A 16,621-nucleotide genomic window follows, 5' to 3' on the forward strand; every position below is an offset into this window, starting at 1 on the left:
TGCTCACTTCTTTAGGTAACAGAGAGCCCTGGGTCCGTCTGTTTTCCTGAGGTCCACCGTGTTCCTAACAGATCAGAATGTCCCTTCAAGATCCCTAAAATGGCAGTTGTCATTTCCTGGCAGGGAACCTTCACAGAAAATGGCGTCCAACACGCTCTCCATCACGACAATGTGAACGATGAAGCAGATTTGTGTTCGAGGCGTATTCTCATTAGGTGCAACCTTCATTAAAAGTAATTAAAACTTGGCAAATATTCTTTTTGGATGATTAATAGGCCATCTCCACTTCTCCTTTTGGGAGGTCAATTGCCAGTTACCAAAAATGAAACACCTGCCTTTACATCAACGTGGCTACCGCCCGAAATTTAGCAGCATGCAGCATTCCCAAAGCTGTTAAATGTGCCCATCGTGCCAAAAATAATGGGGCCTTATGTTTACCTACGTCCTAAATAAATATGGTGGATTTTGGGACACAAATCTGATTAAAAACTTCTCCCCAGGCCAACATGAAAAACGAAATTAGCTTACTTAGGTATATGTAATTTATACAGAATATAAAATTGGCTGGCAATGAATGGTCATTTTGGTGGTATAAAACATGTTTAAAAGAAAGCGTCTCTCAATTTGAATTCCAATTAATGCAATTAATATTTTCCATGCTCAGTTTCAGGGAGTACCTACTCCCCATGACCATGTGAGCATTATGTGTGAAGTTCACCACCGAAGGGCTTTAGTAACAGACTGTTGATTAGACCAGGAGAGAGGAGGATGAGGTTTTAAGACAGGAAACCCTGCTTAACACTTTGACTATTGTTTTTTGATGAAGCATCCATTAAGGAGGACATTGTATTACCCGAGTGGCTTATTCAGTGTGGGGTCCACAGAGGTTTCCTCTGGGCCAGACCTCATCACAACCATCACTGCTTTCGACCTTCAGAAGTCTGCAAAGGACACGCATTCTCTTTAGTTTATATACAGATGAGGATACGGAGGATCCAAGGTTTCAAGTGACTTGCCCAAGTCAGAGCGAGTCACCTGCAACCCTCTCAGCAGCAAGGGTGGACGGGGGTCTGGCCTGGAGTGGCCTTCCTCCCCTGCCCGTGAGGTCAGGAGCCCACACCCTCCACAGCGGTGGTAGAGCACTGAAAAGGAACTCCTCTCTCTGGACTCCCAGACACAAATGCAGTTGGCAGGTCTCCGCTCTTTCCCATGGATGAACATGTGTTTTTGCAGAAAGACAAGCACAGAGGGGTCGGCATCTCTCCATTGTTTTCAGATCCGGCCTGCACTGGCCGTGTAGCCCGTGACCCATGGCCACATGCAGCCGGAACGGGTTTAAGGATCGTCTCTGCTGTTGCATCTGAACCACCAGAACCAACCAGCTGGTTAACGCACGGATTCCTGGGCCTCACTCCCGGCATTCTGACTCCATAGGTCTGGGGTGGCCCTGAAGATTCTGCTTTTCTGGAAAGCTTCCGAGGCACACCAGTGCTGCTGGTCCATGAACCCCACCCGAGTATCACTGAACCAGGATAACCCTATCTTAAAATGGGTGGACGAACACAGTAAATCACCTTAGGCTCCGTAGGCTGTGCAGTGGGTCACAACTATCCAACTGCCACTCTACCTGGAAAGCGGCCAGACTACCTGTATGTCAGTGCGTGCGTCTGTCTTCTGAGAAATCTTTACAAGAACGGGAGGCCCGCGGACTGCAGTTTGCTGACCCCTCACCAGGTGTTTGTGACAGTTTGGGTCTCGAGTTCTTCCCCACCACTCCTTGCTTTCCGATGGGTAGGATATTCCTGGTCTTATTTTTCTCCATGACTACGAAGAAGATAAGATATAATCGTATCATAAACACTCAGAAAAAGCCATTCTGTATCAGGTTCAACTAGTCCCATATTGTCAGCTACCTTCATTTATTTTAATAATCATCACATTTATCTTGATCAATGTTCCCTCTAGTTATTAGGCATCACATAAAAAAGATAAGAATGTTAAGAGATGACAGAGGGGATCATCTTGAATGGTATTTAGGAACTTTCTTGGTGTCAGAAAATAACCTAGAGTTCTTATGTCAAGAATGCTTTCATGAGGTAGAACAAGAAAGGATTCTTGAGCAACGTTACTAAGACAAAACAACGAAGTTTATGGTGGCCTGACACGCTGCCTTCGTAAAACACTATAAATAAAAAAACATTCTATGGGGACACCTGGGGTGGCTCAGGCGGTTAAGCATCTGCCTTCAGCTCAGGTCATGACAAGGATCCTGGGATCGAGCCCCGCATCGGGCTCCCTGCTCAGTGGGAAGCCTGCTTCTCCCTCTGTCTGCTGCTCCCTCTGCTTGTGCTCTCTCTCTGACAAATAAAAATCTTTAAAAAAAAAAACCAAAAACAAACATTCTATGAATAAGGGCGCCTGGGTGGCTCAGTTAAGGGTCCAACTCTTGCTTTCTACTTAGGTCATGATCTCGGGGTCCTGGGGTCAAGCCCACATTGGGCTCCTCGCTCAGCGCGGAGTCTGCTTGTCCCTCTCCCTCTGCTCCTCCCCCTGCTTGCACGCGCACGCGCACGCACGCACACACACACTCTCTCTCAAATAAATAAAATCTTTTAAAAAAATTCTATGAACAAAGACATAACCAACAAGTTATATTATTTTTTATTCATGTTAGAATTTCTATCAGTGTTTGAACATTAATATTTAGAGAGTTTGTACATTTTTGCCTTCCAAGGTTTAAAATGAGAACCACACTAGGTCACAAATGGTAACTAATACACATTTCACAATTGCATGAATATTTACTCGATCTCTCACTCTCTTAACACTGTTAAACATTTTCTTTTCCTTGCTGTACTTTACAATGAAAAGTGTGCCCCACTCATGTCTCAGCAAAGTTCCAGACATTATGGATTCATCACATATAAATTCTTTAAAAATATACTTCTGTCAAAAGACTTGATGACTACTATGTACACTACAAAAATAAATTTTCATATAAATAAATTATATGGCATACTTTTATCTTTGTAATTGAAATGACACAAACCCATTTCTGCCCAAACGGGCAGACAATGAGACCCAGTTTGAATATTTATTTCCTTTAAACTCCTTACACTAACACCTACCATGAGTCTTTAATGAACACGTTATATACTCTGAACTATTTAACATTAGTAAGCACTCTATACAAATAAAAATTCTGTTCAAAAGTAAAACATAGCTGTAATAGTGTTTCCAATAGAAATAAAATCCCTGCATTGTTTGTTATAAACTGGCGTGACAAATACTGTAGGAAAACATTCTTATGATACAAAATTATAAATATCAGCAAAGATTTAAAAAAAATTAAAACATCCAAATAAACAAACAAGACAGACAAAATAAAACTATTTTAAAAAGAGAGAGAGAGAAATTCTGGCTGCCTGCCCACCCCCGAGTTCTCCCTTTGCCAATGTGACTGTGGGAGAAAGTTCGACCCTGTGCAGAAAGTGGGGCCGTGCGAGATCTCATGCACCACACAAGCTGGGCTCAGGAAAGGAGCGAGGAGGGCATGCCACGAGCCAGAGGGAAGCAGACCTCAGAATTTTGCACCGTCTCTCTCTTGAACGCAGGACCTAAGTTTTCTGAGCAGAGCCGGGTGTTAGGTGGACAGACAGTGTGGCTGACAGAGGCTCCGAACAGTAGACGCGGGCCCACCGGGGCCCCTGGCACATGAACACACACACCTGGCGGCCCCAGGGGGCTTCCAATTAGTATCTTACAGTTTTGTGGCAAGTTTTGGGGTTTGAGGTCACTGTACTGCTGGGTGCTACTGGGAGCCCACTGCCTTTTGACCGCAATCTTCTGTGGGGAACAGGAGGGCGCAATGGGCACTGCCATCCGTGTGCTCCTACAGCAGCTGAGTCTGGGGACCGATGCTTCCTGGACACTTGCCGGGCCCCGGCTAGGAGCGGAGGAAGACCAAACCTCAGAGCCGGACAACACAAGCAAGACAGAAGCAAATCTTTAAAAGTAACGCCTGGTTGAGAGATCTGCCTCCAGACACGTTCTTCAGTGGGGTGTATGCAACGAACAGCTCCCTGCTCTTGGATCAGTGTCACATCGAGAGAACACTAATAAGGCCGAGAGGAGGGACACAGTTTATTTAGAAAGTGTGTGCCCATGACGTTACTATTCACACACTGAGAAGGATCCTTCGGAAGCTCTTACCCTGCAGAACTTCTGACTCCACATCACCAACTGGAGGCTCACTATTTATTTTTCAAGAAGATACAGACAGATCCAGAAAGCCCCGACCAACTGGGCAATTTAGGAAGAGGGGGGAGTTTAAATTGTAGGGACTCAAAACATCATCTCTGGGTCTACTGTGGGCCCAGAATCAATAGGTTTTTCTACTCATAGTAGGGTCATTGTCTCTGAAAGATTTCCAATCTGCGCTTAAGCTTTTGAGGGTGCATGTGTGTGTGTGTGTGAGTGTGTGTGAGTGACAAGAGGTACAACGAAGGCTGCGTACTCTAGAGTACACGTTCATGGCCCAGCCGAGGCTCACCACTAAGCGTGTTCTGTAATAACTCTTTAATACCAATGAAGATGAGCAGATGTTAGCTCTAAACCCTGAGGTTCCAACGTCCACCACAACGATCCATGCAACGGAGCCCGTCTCCTCTGAGGCATGAATTGGGAGTGTCTGGATAGCAGCCAACGATCGCAAAAGATGCCCTGGACCTGAAGCGAGTCTGGCGAAAGGATAAGGCGACATTCAGGGCTAGCTTTCCAGCAGCACCAAGCAATAAAGATATCCTGACTCTTCCAGCCCAAGGAGGGCAGAGCCCACTAAGGATTACAAGAACGTGAAAAGAAACAAAAAAATGAAAAAAAAATAAAATAAAATCACAGTACAGTACATTGGGAAACCACACACGTGTTCACACACACACAGCCAAACAGAACCACATCCAACTACACCTGGAGAAGCCACCGGGGTTAACGTACTTTCTTCATATCTGCTCATTAAACAACAAAATTATCACGCATAGCGTGTTTGAAAGTTAACAGTAACATTTCATACTACCACAGGGTTGTGATACGCAAATTTAAAATATTTTAAACAGAAACCTTTACAAAATAATCCTATTACATAAGCAATATTTGCATAGAATTATACAGGTAAATTATACAATATTTAAGCAGCAGCAACATATGCTGAAATTTAAGACTAAGTTAAGCTTGGTTGTGGCACAGAGACCCATGCACAAATGGGGGGGGGACCCCGCGGCGGCCTCCCCACCGCCCACTCTGGGGGCAGGAGTGGAGAAAGCCCAGATCGCACTACTTTACATCCGTTCCTTCGTATATTACATATGTGTACACCTCTTAAATATTTATAGAACTATTTCACAAAATAATACAATCGGTTACAGTAACGCGGAACTGCTCTCCCGGTGCGCACGTCTGTAGGACTCTAAGCCGTTCTCTTCAAGCAGTTCGGGGGCGGGGGGCGGGGGGTGTGTGGTTGGGGGGGCTTCCAATCTTTGGCCTCTTTGCTTCAGATTTTACTCACCCTTTAAAAGAAAGAAAGAAAAAAAAGTCAAACGAAGCAACAGGTGTATGGGTCCATATTTAGAAAGCACAAAATCAAGGAAACTGATCAATGGTATTAGGGATCAGGATGGGGGTGCTGGGTGAGGGCACGAAGGGCTTCTCGGGGTGGGTGGCGAACCCTTTCCCGGTGTGAGGGTCGGCAACGTGGATGTGTTCACTCTGTGACCATTCACGGAGCCGTGTATCATACATACCTGTTATGGTGCTTTATATAAAGATAGAGAGGTGAAAGCTAGCGCCCTTGTGGACTTGCACTAACGCTCAACAGCTCGGCAGCGAGAGGAGGGACCCCCATTTAGGACTGGACCGGTTCCCCAAGGACGAAAGAGCGTGGACGTGGCGCTCCTTGCCTTGGAGATCAGAAGCCACTGGGGTTCGGTTTGGGCCACACCAATGCCCCGGGGCTCCCAGAGGATGCAGCCTGAGAAGCCCCAAGGAGCTCTGCTCTGGGTCCCCCTGCGCGTCCGGCCCCTGCTGCCGAGGAGCAGCGACTCCCGGGCCAACCCACCTGCCCCACGCACCTCAGTTGGAGCTGCTGCCCCGGGGCCTCTCCTCACACTCCACGTCCTGCAGCTCTATGACTTCCACCTTGGAGTCCCTCCTCTCGCGCCGGACGTTCAAAGGCACGTGGGGGTCCTCAAACAGCCCGTGGTCAGTCTCGGGGTAGTCCCCGTAGCCCGGGCACAGTCCCCCTCGGGGGCTCCGCGCCGAGCCGGGCCCGGGGGCAGGCGGGGGGTGTACGGCAACAGTCACGGACGCCGAGGCCGTCACAGTGGTGATGGGCTGGCAGTAGCTGGGCGCCGAGCTGCCCATGGCAGTGAACGCGGGGTGCCGAGGGTTGTTAGAACGGGCTCCCCGGGGGCCCGCGCGGTCCCTATTGCTAGGGCCGGAATGCCCGTCAGTAGAAATTTCGAAAGCATCTCTGCGCGGTCTGTAGGGGGGTGGCCGCAAGCCTTCCCTGGGGGGCTCCCTCCGGGGCTGCTGGCCTGGTCGTCCGGGAGGCAGGGACTCTGAGTCCAGGGGGGGCTGCTGTCGAGGGTTTGAGGGTGGGTTATGTCTCGCTTCGGGATGGACCACCTGCAGAGGGCGAGGGCAGGTTAAAACAGGCGGGAGGATGCTAACCCCAGGCGGGGCATCGCCCCTCGCTGCGCCTGGCCTTCCCTTCCTGGCTCGGGCTCCCGCCGGCCACCCACACACAGCTCTTCACCGAGCGCTCAGTCAACCCCACAAATGGCTGGGCGAAGCCCGGGGGAGCCAACGGGGCCTTCCACCCACAAAAGAAAAACCTGTTCTTTTAGAGCCTCCACGACGTGGCAAGAGGAAGGCCTTCTTTGGACCCCGGGCCTAGGCTTTCTCCCGCACAGCTGACCGGACACATACGGCTGAGGCCCATAAATGCAGGGCTGTGGTGGGAGGGGCCCTGGGCTGCCTGGTCCCACGGTTTGCGCCCCACCCTGCGCTGCAGGGTCAGGTCGCAAGCTCCTCCTCTTTGAAAACTGCTAAGCATCTGGCTCCGGCCGGCCCAAGCGCAGCCTGTTGGCAGGACTATCCACACCTACACTGTTGAATACAGTAGCCACTAGGAACAAACGGCTATGTACACTTAAATGAGGAAAAATGCCAAATTCGGTTCCTTCGTTGCACCAGCCACATTTCAAGGGCTCAACGGCCACATGTGGTCAGTGGCTACTATATGGGCGAGCCCAGAGGGAGCATTTCCATCGTCGCGGAAAGTTCTATGGGGCAGCGCTGCTCCGTCCGGTTGTTAGGAATCTGGTTTCTGGGTCTCTATACAAAGCATGGAGCAGCACAGTGGCCACATCAATCAAAAGGACCGTGACCAACTTCAAAGTCGTTCAGCTTGTACCTATTTTTAGGCCCCCGCTGAACAAAACCAGATTCACACTGCAGCTCAGCAGGCAGCGCCACGGGGGGTAAGAGGAGGAAAATTTAGGTTATTTGGTTGGCCCCTCTCTCTTTCATGCAAGGGCTGCTCTGGCCTGGGACTGGAATACCCATTTCCTGGAGGGACAGCAGGAGGCCCTCAGTTGGAGCAACACGAGTCTTAGAACCTTCCTCGGGTTTTGTGTGCTGTGCTCTAGGCCTGGGGGGCTGAGGACATCCTGGGGAACAGAGAGAGTGCAGGACATGGCTGGGGCTCTGGGAGCCTCTGAGAAGGGGCTCCCAGGCTGCTCATGGCTTTCCTGAATCACTGAAGGCTAAGCTTCCCACTTCTGGTAAAGTCTTAGGCATCAATAACTGAAATCATTTTGTACCAGGGCATTTAAATGTAACAGAATTGGGAGGAAAAAGAAATCACTCTGTTGGCAATAAAAATACCATTACATTAAAAAAAAAAAAGTTTACTCTAAAATGACACGCAGCTTTAAAAAAAAAAAAAAAAGGGGGGCAGCAGCAAGGCACGCTTTCCCTCTGGCCCTGAAGCTCAGATTGTACTTAGCCCGAACAAGACACATGCCAATGCCGCTCATAGCTAGGGTTACTGGCCCCCGCCCTTTGCAACCCGCAGGACACCCCGCCACACGGAACTGATGTTTTTATAGTTTAAGAGGCAAATACTGGCAATTTCATATGATTCTACCTAATCCCCACTTTATTTTAAAGTCCTCTCTGTCTGGGATTTGCTGCTCAAAGGAGGCAGGGGCTGCCCCCCTAGGTGACTTACAGTGGAGCGCGCAAAGACAGGGTTTTCTGTGGCTTCCACGATCACCTGGTGGGCAGGGCCCCCGGTGCCCTGCTGGGCCTCGTAGTGCCGAAGCTCTTCACTGATGCCTGACACCGTCGTCTGAGAACTGTACTCCGAGTCAGAGGAATCAGACCCATTGTTTGCATGACCGGGGGGCACGGCAAAGCGGACCACACTGGGGGGCGGCTCGGGGGAAGGGGTGGGCAGTCGGTTCAGCCCGTTGGCTGGAGATACCTATTAAAGGAGATTCCATATCAGAAGCGTTATCATCCATTTACCTGCTGGTCACACTCAAAGCAAAGCACAGCAAAGCACAGTCTTGCTCAGGGCTCTCTGTACCCGTCCCCCACCGCCCCAGCCTCTCCCACTCCCCTGTGCTCACCTCCCCCACTCTGCCACCTCGAGACCCAGCAGGCCCGGCAGCTGGAACACAAGAACTGCCCTCTGCTTTTACACTTTGGAAAGGCAGGCTGTGCCCTTTTTACTTTTCTTCAAGCCCGGATATTCATCTTGAGTGGAAAATGCTTCATTGACACAGAACTATAAGACTCGGGGCGCCAATCACTTGGTTTAAGATACCAAAACAAAACCAAAACAAACCCAGTACATCCCCCAAAGCTGAAGAGAAAAAAGCCATAGTCATCGAAATGTTTACTGAAAAAGTAAACAGTAATGTTGAGATACCTAAACATCTAAATTCACAGGGACCCTGGGACAAGCGGCATTCTGGTGGCCTGAGAGGTGTATGTGACACCCGGTGCAATTACTGACCTCGGGGTACGGGCCGAAGAAGGACAGAAGGACTGGGAGCAAAACCAGCCCGTTGAGAACACCCAGGATTGTCAGGATTGCCAGGACAGCAAAGAAATACCTTGAAGATAAAAGGGAAACAGGATCATTCACTGTGGCAAAAGTAAATGAAGCCAGGCTTCATGTGCCCAAATATTAGGCAGCACGTCAAAACCCAAAATTAACAAAGCCCACACGGTTGCAGAGGCTCTTATAAAACTGTGGTTCACATTCAGCATGAGATTAGTTTTTTTTTCTTTCTTCTTTTTTTTTTTTACCTTGTGACTCTCGAGGACTACATTCCACAACCCAAAGTGTTAGTTCGTGAAGGGAAGAGAGAAAAATTAGTTTGTTAATTTGCTGAAATCTCCTGGCATGTAATGTTATTTATGAATGTGTTACACAAACACAAAAATATGGAATGTGAGCTGAATGGCTGAGCGGATTGGAAGCACAAACACAATGCAGAGGGGCCCCGTCCGTGAAAACCCAGCAGAAGCAAACAAATGAAGTGAAGGGTGTAGAATTTAAACAATTTAGCTCAGGAGGAAAAGCAGCCCACTTCTGCAGGCAGCTAATCCACTGTGAAATGCTTCTGCATCTTAGAGCAGAATCTCTAATTAAGTCTCGAGCGGATCAGGTAAGGCTTTCCCTGGGCTTTCATTAATCACAACTTTCTGCCTAGAATTCTGTGAGTTCCAGTTTTACCAAACGGCTCCAATTGCAACCTTTTTAGAACACAAGAACCAGCTTTCTGCAAAGAAAACGCTGCCCATTCTGTGGTTGCTGGGGCATTTGCGGGGGAGGGCGGCCCACAATGAGGGGGCTGCTCTGTGGGCCAATCTTTTGTTGAACAATTTAGCATCTCTGAATACTCTTGTTTTGCGTCAGCCAATTCAAACATAAAGGCCGCAGCACCATGAAGAAGAGGAGAGTGCGCAAGTGGCCCTGCTTTCCCACCATTGAGGGCTAAGGTCTGGGATCCTTCATGAATACCAAGGTAAACCTGTCAGCTCGGGCAAGCGGCTGGCCGACGCTCCCCACAGCTGCAGGGAGCGGGCTCCATGCAAGTGTACGTTTTCTGGAACTAACAATATCTAGGGCAAGTTTGCTGGAAGGAGGCTGAGGTGGTGGAGAGCTCAGGATGTTCTGGGAAGAGGGAGGGTGAGATATCTATCTGTTAATGGTCCTCTTGATCATAAAACAGAACAGGCACCCAACTTTGCCATGACTATATATGTTTCGACATTAGATGAAAGGAGCGAGAATCCCTATAAAAATACAAATACCTTGCAGCTATTGTAAACACTAGAAACTTCTGAGCTGCATTAGTAAGAAGCAAGCCGCCAATGTCTTGCTCTAATGTAAACTGCAGGAACTTGAGGCTGAAGCATATATCAGCAGCAGCATTAAGACATTTGCATCCCATCCGTCTAACTGTAGCATAAACAGACCAATTAGATTTCTGACGGCTTAGCGTATACAATGTCTGCTCATTTAGTTGACCTCAGTGAGGGCTTTATCAGGTTAATCCATCCAGTTCTAGAAAATGGGAAGCCCTTTTAAGTGCTTGAAACAAGAACCCTGGTATCTCTGGGAGAGAACAGGAAGCCACGGGTTCGATGAGAGCTGGGATTCTGCCCTCCATTCTGGTTCCCAGCTGGTTGCTCCACTTCTGGCAAAGATCCCCCTCTGGGGCTCACTCGGCTTCCCCACGAGGCTGAGTGAGATCCTCTGAGATCCCATCATGCCCAGCCTTTCCCATGCTTCTGAACTGCCTGTGAACTCCCTCTCCCCCCAGATTGTAAGTCACACTGCGGGGGACGGGGTCCATGTAACTTGCCGCTGTGTACCATGGCACTTACGAGGTGCTTGTTACATTGTGTCGAGGGAGAAATCACGTGAAAGAAACTCTCCTTGACACAGGGGTTTTAGGCCATAAAGAAACATCTACTAATGCCCGAATACACGTATGCTAAGGAAATAAAGGAAAAGCCAAAGTCAAGTTAAGAAGCTGAAAATAAAACTCTGGCCAAAAGCTTGATCTAATTTAGGCATACATCTACCTGGTATTGGCAAACAAGAATGTACTAATTGGCTTGTTAGTTGATTAACGGTGTTGTGTTGAGAAGACCAGCAGCATGGGTATCACCTGGGAGCTGGCTGGAAATGCAAACTCTGCTCCGCACCCTCCCTGCCCCCAGCGAAATCCGAGCTGCATCTGCAGAGCCTCGGGTGATTCCTAAGCACATTACGGTCTGAGAAGTTCTGGTCCACACTGTGATCGCTGCCCCACCTCTCCATTAGCCCACACTAACTACACTGAGGGAACGCCGGCCCTCCTTCGAGGAAGGCTTCATCTCTGCTGCCCAACTGCCCAGTGGGGTAGGCCACAGACCAATGGCCTGATCTTTTTCCAGCAAGAAGGAAACTTGGACTGAAACTCAAAACCCTCTTCTTTTCACTTGAAAATGCAAGACCTATCACAGGCCCACACAGCGAGAAAGCCTGTTTAGATTCTCTCTCCAGATTCCTGAAGCATCCCAAGCCGGGCAGTCATGTCTCACATTCGGTTCTGCTTTACCACGGTTCTAATTCTGGACTATCTTTCGCTTATGGATGGTTCTGGCCTTGCCCTTCCACGGAGCAGCAGTGTTACATCCAAGAGCAGCTACTTCCCGAAGCCGTGGGGGCCGTTCGGAGCAAAAAATGGTCTTTCCCTGCAGTGCTCAAATTCTTTTCAGAAGGCAAACTTGCTCTCCTTTTCTATGTCACAAACTCATATTCTTCATAAATCCACAAGAAATTGCTTGCCCAGAGATCCAAAAAGAAGTATCCAAACTAAGTCTGGATTTCCAACATTTGATACCAAAGTCACACATTTACTGCTCCCTAAATCTTATCCCTAAATCTTATTAAGAACTTGAATGTGAAGTCTGGGCATGCTACCTTTGCTTCTTAGAAGAACAAAATGTAGGTGACCATTTTAGGTATTTTGCTAAGTTTTCTTTTCTATCAATTTGAAAGAGAAGTGAAGGTCAAAGTCAGTGAGGGGGAACCAAGGTCAGAACTGGGGTACTGGGTGGTCCCCTGGTTTCACACTGTGGAACTCTTTGCTGCTAGTCACACTCTCCACTCTCCTCCCCAAGATGTTCCCTAAGACGGCTCTGGAAGAGAGCTTGTCCTTCTACCTCTCGGCAGGTCTCTGAGTTAAGAAACTCAACATTAGAGGAGTCACGGACTGTGGTGATCATTTTACAATGTACTCGTATAGCAAAACATCACGTTGTATACCTTAAAAAATATATGATTTTTATTTGTCAGTTACACCTCAATAAATCTGGGGGACAAAGAGTAGAGTCACAATGAAGACATGAAGACATCTACAGGATACAGAAGGAAATCTGCAACAGAGATCATAAGGGTGATAGTGATTGCTAGAAATTAAGAACCGTCTCCCCTCCTGCTTACCTGACAATGAAATCAAACTCAGACCCTGCGAGCATCAGCACTCCCAGCAGAGTGGAAACGGCGCCGTCCAGGACAGGTGCAAATATGTGCTCCAGGGCGAGCGCGGCCCTGCGGTTCTTATCGCCAATGGCCGTTAGGAAGGCCTGCGCAACGAGAAGAGGCGGGATGAGCCGATTCCCGGACGGAAGCCCATGGGCAGCTCTGTCCAACATGCCACCAGCTCTCTTACTCGGTCTGTACAGACCTTCTCGCATCTTCCTTTCTAGCTCCTGCAATATTTAATCGGGGTTGCTCAAGTACCTAAATCTAGGCTTATGCTAAAATGGCCTGTTCGTGATACTGTGTCATGTTTGGTGTTGATATAAATCTTGAACGACAAAAAGAGACAGAAAGCATATTTACTTTAAATTAAAAACCAAACCAAAACTATACAAACATGAGCAAAATGTCCTTTTCTTTTTGCTGCTGCCCCCCTTGGGTTTCCTCCCCAACCCGCATGGTCTCACGGCTTTCACATGGGAGGCCCACAGTGTGAAGATGACAGCATCCTTCCTGATTTCGGGGAAGGTCAAGATCTTACTTCTAAGCGGGCTTAGTTGAGGGTTGCGTGCAACTGGGTGCCAAGTACCCATTTCCTCATGATGATGCAGAACTTCCACTGCCGGGTTCAAATTAATGTGTTTGTAGTACATCTAAGCACCACGGAAGGATCACAAGAAAAATATAGGACGCGAGGGGCGCCTGGGTGGCTCAGTCGTTGGGCGTCTGCCTTCGGCTCAGGTCATGATCCCAGGGTCCTGGGATCGAGCCCCACATCGGGCTCCCTGCTCAACGGGAAGCCTGCTTCTCCCTCTCCCACTCCCCCTGCTTGTGTTCCCTCTCTCGCTGTGTCTCTCTCTGTCAAACAAATAAAATCTTTAAAAAAAAAAAAAAAAGAAAGAAAAAAGAAAAATATAGGACGCGAAATTCAAATCGAGCCTGTTCTAACTCTGCGTGGTCATATCCCCCCGCTCCTTCACTTCCTAAAGCTCCACTAGGTCAAGAATACTACTGATACCAATGGCAACTTATATAGAGTAAGCCCCAGCATATTGGACTGTTGGCTTGATGAGGTGACCCAGGACCATTTTAATGGGAGTCAGTTCCTGTCATACCCTGCCTGGCCCTTCGGTGGGACCCCAACAGGAGTTTGTGGGAACAGTGAACTGATAGGAACCCACTGATTCTTTGAAGAGTGCTCCTCACCAACCTTATTCCATCATTTTACAAACCTCGAAAGAGCAGTACCTGCCTGCTTTAAATAGACCTTCACATACAGGACCAAGAACGCCATATCCTGTGTGTGGATGGTCTCGTGATGAAGATGGGGGCTACGAGCAACGAGCAGGGGTGATGGCTCACAAAGCCAAGCTGGCTCTTGAGCCTCCTTAAATTCTTGGAATTACATCTTGCATGAGCGGTGGAAGCATTCCTTAATTGTTTATCCAGCACTGGTGTGTGCATTTATGTTCATACTACCTCACGTGTAAGGCCCAGAGTGCCCTGACAGGCTGCAGTTTTCATTTCCACTGTAAACACCTGTTGTAGAACATTCTTGCTTGCTATGCTGGCTACCAAAAAAAAAAAACGTGGTTTTCATTCCCATCAGAATAAAATGACTGGGTGGATTCTTCACTCTCATGTAAAGTTTTCTCCATTTTGAAGAAATGATATTAAGCATTATTTATGTTCTAAGCTCTAGGCTGGTGGGCTCTTCTTTTTATTTTTATTTTATTTTTATTTTTTTTAAAGATTTTATTTATTTATTTGAGAGAGAGAGAATGAGAGAGAGCATGAGAGGGAGGAGGGTCAGAGGGAGAAGCAGACTCCCTGCCGAGCAGGGAGCCCGATGCGGGACTCGATCCCAGGACTCCAGGATCATGACCTGAGCCGAAGGCAGTCGCTTAACCAACTGAGCCACCCAGGTGCCTGGCTCTTCTTTTTAAAAAATCCCCTCTCCCTCCTCCCAGCTCAGTGGAGGAAAAGAATTTGGGGAGGCTCAAAATTTAGAGAATATTGCTTCTGTATTATCAGCTTTTTGTTGAAAATGGCACAACCTCAACAGAACAGTCTTTCTGAAACACAGAAGTTTATAGACTCTAAACTGCTCGTCAAGGCCCCTAAAAGACTCCTTGTGGAGAAAATAAGAAGGCACAAAACAGAGCCAATGTGTAGATACGCACACGTGCAGACATGCATATGCCGTGTGTTGAGCCCCAGGAAAACCAACGCTAGTGACTGCAAAAGCAAGACTAAAAGTAATGTGACCCAGGCTCAGGGCTAGGTTTCCTATCCGGGGCATCCCACACGTCAGTATTTCTTCAGTCAATAAATATTTATTGAGTGGCTACCAATCACCCCAACAACTTAGGCTATAAGCATGAGTGTGGACAGAACATAAACCACACACTGCTAGGAGGCTTCTGAATAATTTTCTGATAAATGTACACAATGGGTTTGTCTCTTGGTTTAAAGTCTCCTGATGTTTAACTTCCTCCAACAAACCGTTCACGGGACTGGACGTGGTTGGCGGCGGGGGGAATCCTGTTGAGAGCAACCCTGGTTCTCTTATGTTCCTCTCTCTCAAATTTGGAGGCAGGGAGGTTGAAGGAGCTGGGTGGGCTCAGGTGGGAGAACCAGTTCCTCGGGCCTGCCTCACCCTCAGTCAGGCCATCCCGCCACGCCTGTGAGTGTGGTCTCACTTTATCTCTGCTTTGTAACTGTGGTTTTAAAAATTGTGTGCTTTCGTGTGCAATCACACACACTGACACCATCTAACTCGGGAACAAAGTTGACAACTTACACACCTCTCATGACACTAAGGACACCAAATAAGCAGAATCCTTCCTGGCCCCCTGCTGACCTGCCCAGTGAACTTTCACCTCCAATGCCCTTCTCCTTAGACTGCCCAGGAGGGAGGAAGCCCACCTAAATTTCAGCCCCTCGTCATGCCTGTGCTCTGAAGCCCCTTCACTAGGACACATTGTATGTGTGTCCTTGATGCTGGAGAAAACCCAAAAGGTCCCCAACCTGGAGACAACCAAAGCTAAAGTAAACATGTGGCCTCTCCATAACGTTCTTGGTAGAGAGGTCTCCCATACCAGAGCAACATGAACGGTGAACTCCACTCCTATGCCGACGGAAGCGATCAAGATGACCACGGGCACGGCACTCAGCTTGATTCCAATGAGGCCCATCATGCCAAAGAGCTCGACCGTCATCAAAGCCAGGACCATCACCTTTAAGAAGATGCATGGGATGAGTGGACGGGCACAGACACTGGGTGCTGACAACAGGGGAAGGGCTCACTCCAGATCAAGAGCAGAGAAAACACACCAGGGACCCAAATGTAATGAAAACGCTGACTTGCTTTCACTCTGGACACCTGTCTTTACTTTCTAATTCACCGCTGTCACTGCTGAGAAGGGAGCCTTTGGGACAATTTGGGGATAGCTGTTTTGGGCCAGCAGCCTGTTTGAGGAGTGCAGAAAGGCAAGGCTTACTATTACTACCGCAAGCTGTTTTTCCAACATACCTGCTCTAGAAGGCAAACAAATAAAAGAAAAATTAAAAAAAAAAATTTCACAACTATTCCATTTGGGTCATCTAAGAATTATACAAACATGGACTGGTAACTAGCTGCAAATTTAAAATAGTTTAAAACAAGGTTATTTCCTTCTGTTTTGATCTTAATCATCAGAAACTGTCCTTTAATTTACAACAGAATGGAAACTGGAAGAGTTTTTGGTTGCCCCACCTTCCACCCTAAAGAAAGCAGATAGGACGGGTGAATAAAAGTTCTTTCTTCTACGTAAAGGCAGCTTTGCTTTTGTTTGGAGAGCCCATGGGTTAAGAGAGGATGACAAGGGAGAAAAGGGACTTCTGGTCAGCTGACAGGGGTCAGGTTACAGGCGCCTTCACTTTGAAGAAGTGAGGAGCAAGGCGGGTGGACACAGCAGACAGCTAAACCCAAGGAAAAGCTCTTATTTGCCTTCCGTCTGCCTTGTCAAC

General features: G+C 48.1%; 1 protein-coding gene across 1 annotated transcript in view; it reads right to left on the bottom strand.

The window, feature by feature from the left end:
* Positions 1-2,638: 2,638 nt before the first annotated feature.
* The window catches only part of PTCH1 (patched 1), a 71,253-nt gene continuing 57,270 nt past the window's right edge, over positions 2,639-16,621 (bottom strand). Inside the window, exons 19-24 of the mRNA XM_044920795.1 lie at positions 15,712-15,849; positions 12,572-12,714; positions 9,083-9,182; positions 8,291-8,545; positions 6,126-6,681; positions 2,639-5,564 (exon numbers count right to left, since the gene is read on the bottom strand). Coding sequence (XP_044776730.1) covers positions 6,127-6,681; positions 8,291-8,545; positions 9,083-9,182; positions 12,572-12,714; positions 15,712-15,849 — 1,191 coding nt within the window. The 3' untranslated portion in view covers positions 2,639-5,564; position 6,126. The remainder of the gene's footprint in view (positions 5,565-6,125; positions 6,682-8,290; positions 8,546-9,082; positions 9,183-12,571; positions 12,715-15,711; positions 15,850-16,621) is intronic.

The sequence above is a fragment of the Neomonachus schauinslandi genome, chromosome 13, assembly GCF_002201575.2.
Source record: "Neomonachus schauinslandi chromosome 13, ASM220157v2, whole genome shotgun sequence".
Taxonomy (NCBI): domain Eukaryota; kingdom Metazoa; phylum Chordata; class Mammalia; order Carnivora; family Phocidae; genus Neomonachus; species Neomonachus schauinslandi.